At 33.0% G+C, this 10199-nt stretch overlaps 1 protein-coding gene across 1 annotated transcript; it reads right to left on the reverse strand.

Annotated features, from left to right (window-relative positions):
* Nucleotides 1-3733: 3733 nt before the first annotated feature.
* LOC133876668 (uncharacterized) lies at nucleotides 3734-7784 on the reverse strand. The gene is made up of 5 exons (XM_062314925.1): nucleotides 7587-7784; nucleotides 6869-7221; nucleotides 6031-6126; nucleotides 4391-4450; nucleotides 3734-4218 (listed from the first exon to the last, which is right to left on the reverse strand). The coding sequence occupies exons 1-5, from the start codon at nucleotides 7687-7689 to the stop codon at nucleotides 4018-4020; spliced, it is 813 nt and encodes a 270-aa protein (XP_062170909.1). The 5' UTR covers nucleotides 7690-7784; the 3' UTR covers nucleotides 3734-4017.
* Nucleotides 7785-10199: the final 2415 nt, after the last annotated feature.

Here is a 10199-nt window from a genome sequence, read left to right on the forward strand (position 1 = left end):
TTTTGGGTCCTTCTGTGTTGACTTGGCACCCTTTTTTATAATAATAAAAAAAAAATACAGCTTGTAACCAATTTTCTCTTTATTCCTCTTTTTTTTTTTTTTGTCAAGTCGCACAAAATGATCTAAGAATGACCACAGTAGATGCTCTAGCATTTCTCTTGAAACTAACCGAAAAACCCAAGAACCTAATTATCAAAATTGAAAACCTAAATACCATATTAAAAAAAATCACCTAAAAATCTAGGGAGTAAATTTAATTTTTTTCGAAATAAATATTATTGGTGATGTTTAGGTGGGTTTAAAAGATATAGGGCAAAAATTGAGTCGCAAAAGTCAATGCAGTGGGTAGTTATGAAGTCGCTGCATGAAAAGTAAGGAAGCCGACCTATTATATATAGTTTGGATTGGTCTAGTAATTAATTTGGTGAGATTTTAAGAAAATTCAATGCTGCAAAAAGCTCACCCCTGAAGTCCTTTGAGCTATTATTAGCTGTCGGAACAGCTACACTTGCGGATGGTTGCCACTCTTCCACCACTCTTCCACCACTCTTTCCAAAATATATTATCCATATATAATTTAAATTTTGAAGTCCATAAACAGGAAAGTTGAATTAATATATGAAAAAAAAAGTAGAATATAATAGTTATTCATACTTTTTAATTTGGTGATAATAAAAAAAAATGACTATTATATAGGAATAAGTATTTAATTCCATGAGTCTTTATAGTGAACCAAACAATGCATAAATGTTTATAAAATATAAACTAAATTCTGGAAGGGGAAGAAAACAAAAAAACTATGTTGTATTTAGTTTTTTTCTTGTTCTTTTTCCTAATTTTGGGAGGTCTGTGAATTGATGAGAAAGGAAATGTAGTTCATACAAATTTTGAGTAGAATTCACTTTTGAAAATCATCTTGCAAAAGGAGGGTATTCAAGAGTATATATACATGGTTAAAATTGCACTTAAGCTGTGTGGGATACTTAGGATTGTAATATATCATAGCATTCTGCAATTGACGTCTACGACGACTATACTCTATTAACATTGGCATAATGATAACTCTTTCTCTTTTGGCGACTTCACTCTCCTATTAGTATTCAATGATTTAATATTATTTTCATACATACTACCAAGACATTTTAATCCAGCCTATAGATCGCCACCTCCGTAACTCAACCATAAAGCTGCAACCTATTTGATCACATACTTTACGGCCTCATTTGGTTTGCAAAATGAGTATTCCATTGGGAAAATGAATAGTTATTCTCATGAATAAAATAGAAGTGAAATGGAATGATTATTCATAATATTTAGTTTGGTAACAACACATACACTTTAATTGAAATCCTCCAATCAAAATTACTAAAAAAAATCCACACATTATTATTATTTTTTTTTTAAAAAAAAAAAAGTTGAAAAATGGTGGGTGGCCGCAACCACTCCTTGAGGGGTCTCCGGGGGGCATATTTCGCAAACCAAACGAAGCCTACGAGTTGCGTCTGATATCATGCTTGACGTGATAATAGCTCTAATATCAAATGATACAAACCTTGAATAAAACTTATATACACATGATTAAGATTGTATTTAAGCCATGTACAAGATCGTAAACAAATATTTAGAATTCTACAATTTTTACTACAATCTTCTCACAAAAATTCTATCTAAATGGTAAAAATAAATAAAATAACAAAAGTTGAATTAAAAATAACTAATTCCTTTTTAAGCGTCTAAAACTAATCATTTGCTTTAATGTAGACAGTAGACTTTCGAGGAGGTATTTTTATAATAATACATATAACTTGATTAGATAGGCTGTGACATTGACTCATGAACAATAGGTGACTCATTAATGATAGTTATGATTAATAATTAGTTAATTAACACGTGGGAAAACCCCTTGCCCTCCCCTCCCCCTCCCCTTCCCTCCCCTCCCCTCCCCTTGGGTTTTTTTTCGAATGATTGAAAATTAAAATTGATGTGATATAAAGTTGATATAATTTATATGAAAAAGTGAAAAAAAATTTATACTGTAGTGAATTTTTTATTTAAAAAGTAATAAGAAAGTGTTGATGTGATATAAAAAGTGAAAAAGTTCTGAATGTTTTGAAGTTGATGTTTTTTGGGAGAAGTGAAGGGAAGGGGAGGGGAGGGAAAAGTGGTTTTCAAACGGGGCCTTAGAATGAGCTTGAAACCGAGAACCCCAAAGAAAAAATTCCCAAAATAACTGGAAAAACAAAGCTTTTGTTTGGTACTGGTTTTGTTACAAGAAAATAGTTTTGAGCATTTTGTGTTTTTTTATTGTCTGTTAATTTTTTGTTTTAAAAAAAAAAAAAAAAAAAGTTAATAATAAGTGTTATGAAAGAAAGCCAAACCAAGACTCTTTGCTGTAAGTAATCGTCTCCCTGGGAAAAAGTTTGAAGCTCCATGATAGAAAAATCTTCATAGATTGTAGTCTATATATATAGGTTCCAGGATTAGATGTCACATACATACTCTTCGCCATATCAACCAAGAGTGTTGTCGGAGCAGGTGTGCCTACCAGCAGCTAGCTGATATTTTAGTCTGCTACACAAACACCTTTTGTGTGGCCCTTTTCTTGACCCTTTGGTCAAGAAGCTATCAAACCGAATCATATATTTCGTCTATTTCTAACTTTTAATTTGAAAGGTCCCATATGATTAATAAAAAATAAAAATAAAAAACACATGAGGAACTACACTTATTCCTCGTAAGTGTACAATGAAGATTTCTTTCGATCGGATTTACACTCACGTTTTATATTGTACGTTAGTAAATTAAATTTTGGTGTATCAAAATAATTTAAAATTCGGATTTCTCGCTATTCAGAGATTAGAAGCATAAAAGGTGTACTAATTTTGTTTCGTTTGACAAAAAAAATAAAAAAAAAAAAATTTCACTCAATTTGTAATGTCCTCCGCTCTTTATCTTGTTGCAATGTCCTCAAATCTTTCAATTAGTTTGGTTTAATGTATTGTACCAATCTACCCCCCTTTTCTCTTCAAATAACCACACACACTCACACCCCCCACCAAAAAAAAAAAATTAAAAAAAAAAAAAAAAAAAAAAACTAAGTTTTATTTTGCTTTTTTAAATTTTTTTTAAGAAAAAAATTGAGATATTTGTCTTTTTGGAGGGCAAAAAGGAAAAATAGCAACCCCTTTGATAGACCAGCAAGGCACGTTAAACCAATTAAAAGATTGAAAAGACATTGCAAATAAGAGTGCGTTTGAAATTACAATTTTTTAGACAAAATGTGCAATTTCAAATCAAATCACAAAAAATTAACTGTTTAGAAATTGCATTTTTTAAAAAATGCAATTTAAAAATTTAAAAACGCAAAAAACTATTTTTTCAAATAATAGGCAAGGAAGTACATTTTTGAAAATGCAAAATTTTAAAAGATAATCTAAGATTTTAAAGGCCAAAGTGCGATTTTAAACGCTTAACTACATTTTTAAAAATTACTTTTAAAATTGCTATTTTAAATCGCACTTTTTAAAATCGCAAACCTAAACAGACCATAAGATGGTAGATTGATAGGGCTAAGTGTAGTTTCCCGAAAAAGAATAACAAGAAAACAAAATAGATATGCTAGAGTGACTATAAAATCAAAAAGATGAATCACTAAAGGCATAAAATAGTCAAGCCAACGACAACAATTGCTACTGCAGAGAATATACAACATACCAAGTAGAACAACACTAAGTAACAGAAATAAATGATGCTCACTTGATCAAAATTATGAATCCTTACAGCCACGAGTCACCCGGGCTAATGATAATGTTGTTACTGCAGTTGATGTATGCCAACGAAAACAATGATTTACATGACATACCAACAAGACCATTGTGTTGACACAGAATTCAACACAACCAATTAATTATGAAGATATCTCTTTTCATATTTTTCTTCTCCTTCTCTTTTGCCAAGGGTGCTCAATTGGGGCTGTTGACAAAAAAGAACATAGAAATTTAACATTCACCTCGTAGCCTAAGCTTCCAGAGGGTCCTTACCATCTGCAATGATCTGGCTATCATAACTTTCATATTCGAAATCCTTATCAAGATTTTCCATAGTTCTTCCAAACATAAACGATTTTGTCCCCATGGTTGTGAAAGGCATTAAACCAAAAGCTCGGGCTGTTTTGATCTCCCTAGCAACCTTCCTCTGAGCCTTGGCACTAATGCGAGTCTGCTTGATGAATAAAGAAAATAAGGGGAAGATTTACACATAAATTTGGCTCAATAAACAAGGAAAATATAAGGAAGATTCGCGTGTCAACATAAGTTCTCTCAAATTCAATCTATTGAGCTACATTTATTTCACACGCGCATTAATTTCATGTATAAGGTCTCATTTTTACCTTGCTCCTCTTGTTAATAATTCCAGCCTCTGTTATGAAGTTTGCGAGGAATCTGACATTCTGCATAGAATAGATAAGAAAGATAAAGAAGGATAGACATACTTTATCTGATATTAAAAATAATGCAGTATGCCATATGGTTTCGAAAAAAAATGTGATAAGAATATTATAACCGTAAGCCCACTTCAAAGGGCAGCAGCATAGAAAGATCTCAAATAGCCACTTGGACCAAAAACAAAGGCCAAATCCACTTTTGAACGGTCTGGTAGCAGACAAGAAAAATCATGACATCAAAATACAACATAACCTCACCACGATTATTTTTTTACACTCACCTCCATATATCCCTTTACTGTTCCAAAAATATTGAGTTTTCTAAGAAAATAGCAAGGATAGAAGCTATTTTTCATTTTATTCGGTATGGTTGATTTATTAACATTTCTTAAATAATTTCTAATTTTTTTTGGAACCCAATATAGAAGGCCCAGTATAAGTTCTTTCATGTACTTAAATACAAAAAGCTTGATATCTTTTGGAGCCCAATTTCCTCTAACTTCTTCGTTCTTCTTACCCAATCCCCTTCCTTGCTGCACAACATCAAAACAAAGAGAGATTGCACATGATGGAGAACGATTTTGATTATGGAGGCTAGTACAGGGTTGCAACCCTCTCATCATGCCCAGATGCAAAGCGCTGAGTGAGCCAACCTTTAGGGATTACTACTAGTCTACTACAGTGATGGCCACCCAATGAAGCCCGTCGAACCCACATGACCAACAACCTTATCATCCATAACGCTCTCCACCATCATATTGATGCAGATCAACTGCCTTTTCCCCACCTGCCCAGCCAATATCTGTCACTCCCACTGGTGGGACTGCATCAACTTCCTCACTGTTGTCACCCTGTGACCCAATCCAAGCATGTGTTCTCCAACCACCTCAAGCACTTCAGCGTCGACGAGAATTGCCTCATCTTTAATGTCTTCAAAAAAGACAGCCTAGGAAAAATCGCATGGGGCACAGGAGTCTGGGACAACAATGCCTAACTTGTCAGTTATTTTTTCTTTTTTCAATTATAGCCCAAGGACATTAAATTGCCAAAGAAGCCCCATTTTTTATTAAAGACATTAGTTTTAACCCTACAAGTATCCCATCCTGATTCCCGAAAGTATCTTGGCTGTACTAATCAATATTCTAACAGTAAATACTTCAAAATTATCAGTTGAATGTGTGCTCTACACCGTACTCCAAGAGGTTTAATGTATCGAAGAGTCCTATGTCCCCACTCTTGTTTATGAAAGATGTCATTTGATCCAATGACCATAAACAATTAATTAAATTCAATAGAAAAAAGCAATGGACAAAAACCCAACTTTAATGACCTCAAATTGTGAAATGCACTACCCTTCCAATTCAGTAATCACAACTACTGATGAGGCAGCTCTTACAAGATCAGGAATTGAAAATCCTAATCATTATAAATTCACCACTCTTATTTAGATATCGATCAATATAAGTCATAAACATGGGATGTGATTGCAACTAGTAATCTAAAGCAACAGTAATCCTTCTTCTATGATCGCATTCAAAAGAGCGTAAAATCATGAGAAGGCATGTATTAATTACAGATAAGCTCACCCTAAAATCAGCTTTTTCTAGAACCTCCTTTGTAGTAGTTTCAAATTCAGGCCCTTTGGCAGGTCTCCACACTCCTGGCCTTCTAAGATCAAGATCCTGCATAAGGTCATGCAGTGCTTAAATGAGAAAAATAAAAATAGGTTAATGGTAAAAGAGAACACCATCACAGCACCAGTAATAAAGGTTAAACGGTAAACTGAAATGAAAAACGTATACACTAAACACCATTGTAATATTCACTAGCATATAGCAAAGGAAATTGTAGAACATGGCCTACGGATTTGACTCCCTTGAATTATGATATAGTTGAACCAATATTACATTTCTTTCAAGGAAGAATAAATATTGCAAAATAACAAGTTGATTTAATGTTTTCCCCTCTTAATCAATCATCCAAAAGCTGTTAAGAATTCCCAATTTAACTGATAAAAAGAAATGAACGCGGGATTTTTCACAACAATCATCTCATGAATTATGAATCAGAGCATCCATTCATTTGACTCAATTTGTAAAAAAATATATATATTATCCACACATAAGCATGTCCATATATTAGAATACGCTACATGTTCACGTGTATTTACAATATTTTGGGCAAAAGAAAGATAGAAAACAAGCAATACACAAATACATGCCACTTATTAATCTTGAACAAATGGCACATGTGAATTCTGTGGCGCGCAATCATTACATCCTCGTAGAATAAATTATACTCTCCGAACAAACAGGATCAGCTCAAAACGTAAGCTTTAGCATTTCCAAAATAATCCCAAAACCATTATTATGGAAGACTGGAAAGGCAGAATAATAGAGGCCTCAGCTGCGTGCACTACAATACCTTTGTCTCATAAGTCATTCCACGTTCAAAATTCATATCCGGTCTAAACGTGTAATCTTCTTTCATTATTTCGTCTGAATCAAACTGAAAATATGCGGCTGCTTCCTTCAACCTCCCATCCAATCCATCGGACAATGTGTTGAAACTTTCATCTAGGCTATCCAGTGTCTGGGAATTACGTCCTTCACTCACTCTAGGACCCAATCTGTCGCGACCCCCCAGTCTATCAAGCTTTTGGAAAAAGGCATCGGACTTAGCATTGCCCCCAGAAGAGTCACCAAAAATCCGCCTCTCAAACTCATCTGCTCGCTCAAATGAGTTTGTTTGCTTATTACCATCAACCCCACCACTACCTGTTCAAAAGGTCGAAGACAACCAAAACAATAAATTCAGAAGCTCACACGGTTGTACCACGAAAACTCTAGTAGAACATAGCATACAGAAAACAACCCATTATGGTAAACCTTGGAACAAAATAACCCGATCACGAAAAGCTTCACAAAATTTCTCCATAATACACACATACACAATAAATTCATAACGATTTGCCCAAGAATATAACAGTAACAAGCAATACACCTTAGAACAACATAACCCATCACGAAAATCTTCACAAATTGTCTCCTTTACGTACACACGTTAATTTCACAACAATTTGCATCCAACAAAAAGAGCAAGCAATATGCGAATGTAGAAGTGAAAGATACAATGAGAACACCTGAAGTTGCATCTGTAGAGAGAGTTCGGACTAAATGGGGTCGCGGAGATCGGCGCGATAAGCCATTTTGACATGAACGAAACGCGAAAGAGACGATTTTCATTTCCGGTTCTGTGCTTTGCGCGCTCTAATTCTGAAAGTGTTCTCTCAAATCCGGGATTTGGAAATGAAACGCTTTTCTAGGGTTTTGGGTGCGAAGGGAAGAACTTGCCATGAAATTGTTAATTGGGCTTAAGGCCTTTTTAGGGCCTCTCAATGTGTCTTCTATGGCCCAAAAGAGAAGGATACTATGGTCTTGTTTGGCAAACAACAACAAAAAAAAAAAAAAAAAATTCACTTTATTTTTACATTTTTCAATAACAATCAATATCAAAACATTTCAACTTTTTTTATTTTTTATATTACATCAATAATTTTTTATTACTATTCAAATAAAAAAATTCACTGCAATACAAATTTTTTTCACTTTTCTATATAAATTCTTTTTACTTTATATCACATCTATCATTTTTTATTAACTCCAAAATTAACAACCCACTATCCTGTTCTGCACAGTACTTTTCCAAACAAGGCCTATATGTTGGTGCCTAATGAGAGACTATGATTTAATTAAAAAAAAAAAAAAGAAGAAGAAGATCAAATTTTGTTACAATCAATCTCAAAGTCAAATTCTATATACATCATTTCATTCAATTCAAAAAAAAAAAAAATGAATTTAATAATACTTCTCTTTACACCTATTTTATATCGGCTGACATAACGGATTTTTAATAATTTTTTATTTATTTTTTTAAGTGTTTGACATTAGAAGCCATTTCAAACACGTCACATTCAATATGAAATGCGTGAAGAATAATATTACTCAATTGAATTTTATAATCGAAAAATACTTGGAGTACTAAGCTTTAAATCCAACTCTCTTATAAACTCACGTGAGAGTCCACGAGTGTCACGTGGTGCTGTATGGGTACAAAAATTTGACATATAAAATTAATTATTTAGTAGCTGATGTGGTAAGTGTCATAACAATTTGTAAGAGACTTTTTTTTAAACACCTATCAACACTATTTTTGTAAGTTATTTATATTAAGAGTTTATGACGGTGGCATTGCCATATAAGTAAAACCTAACCCGCGTTGAACCATTCCAAATTTGCAAGCAAACAAATATAAATAATAAAATCTACTTATTTTATTTGATCTTGGGTGTCTTTAAAAAATTAAATTATATTATCCAGAAAAAAAAAAAAAAAAATCTTCAAAATCGTTAACAAATAACCTCAAATACAAAATAGTCACAAAATGCTATTAAAAAAAAAATGCTCTAAAACACATTAATAAACAGAAACACAAATTTTCTATGAAAAGTAGACTCATTTAATCATTTTCTTACACTAGTCTTAAATTTAAAAATAAGGAAAAATGTTATTGAAAATAAGAAGTATATGGATAAATTGAATGATATTTTAGAAATGGAGATGATTGAATTATTTTGTGGAATAATATAATTGGTATGGGTGGTTGAATATATGTTGTGGATAGGGACATGCATAGGGTGGAATTAATTGGATTAAGCAAAAGGCAAGTTGATGAGTAGTTTTCAGTGGCAGAGTGAGTGGAAGGTTGAATATGTTCATCAAGAATCTCTTACAAAAAAAATAGAATGGTGATCGGTCCCCCACAGACCGACCCATTTTCGTTTTCATAATTTTCTCTCAACTTTATCTCACCGTTCAAGTCCCTTTTACACGGAATGGTGTCACATCATCATTACCAGGTGCCCTCTCTTATTGATTATCCCATCAAACCCACACCAATTTGCTTCTCCTTTTATGCTTACTTCCTTACCCAATATTTTACTCTTGTTTTGGCACCCATTACCACCCATTTGTTTCGATTCTTAGTCATTTAGGTAATCAAAATATATATGATATATTTTTCTGAGTAGGTCTCGGGGAGGTTGACTCTATAAGTGTTCTTTCAATATTTACTGTTTGAATTATTATAAATTCAGACAGTAAAATTGTTTGGGATCTCTGTTCCACGAATAGTCCGTATTTTGGTGGTTTATTTTTTTAAAAATAAATAAAAATGATGACAGTAATAATTTACTTCACTGGAAAAACATTAAACATGTGAAACCATATGCTCCATGTCTTTTTTTTAAAAAAATAAATAAATAAAAATATTTGCTCCATGTCTCTATTGAAACCAACATAATCATCCTCCAATTCGAATTAACTCACTCATTTGTACGGAAATTTAGAGTAAAAAAAGAATGGAAAATATAAAATAATTTCCTTAGTAATAGCATAATTTCAATTTACTTCCCTATTTTTAAATCCAACTTTTAACTTTTTTAAGTTTTTCACTTAAATTTTCTGTCCAAAACTGTTTACCTGACGTTAAGAGAGTCGATGCACACATATGCAAGCTAATTAAAATTTTTTTGTTATTAAAAAAAATCCTATATATTCCCCCTTCCCCCGTGCAAAAGGGAGGCAGCCACCCCTAGCGGAAGGGTAGCTTGCAATGCCCCCGAGCAGACGGGTGGCTCACATGGCCACCCGAAACATAGGTTGTTGACATGTCCACACACTATCAAACTATTTTG

The sequence above is a fragment of the Alnus glutinosa genome, chromosome 9 (assembly GCF_958979055.1).
Source record: "Alnus glutinosa chromosome 9, dhAlnGlut1.1, whole genome shotgun sequence".
NCBI classification, from domain to species: domain Eukaryota; kingdom Viridiplantae; phylum Streptophyta; class Magnoliopsida; order Fagales; family Betulaceae; genus Alnus; species Alnus glutinosa.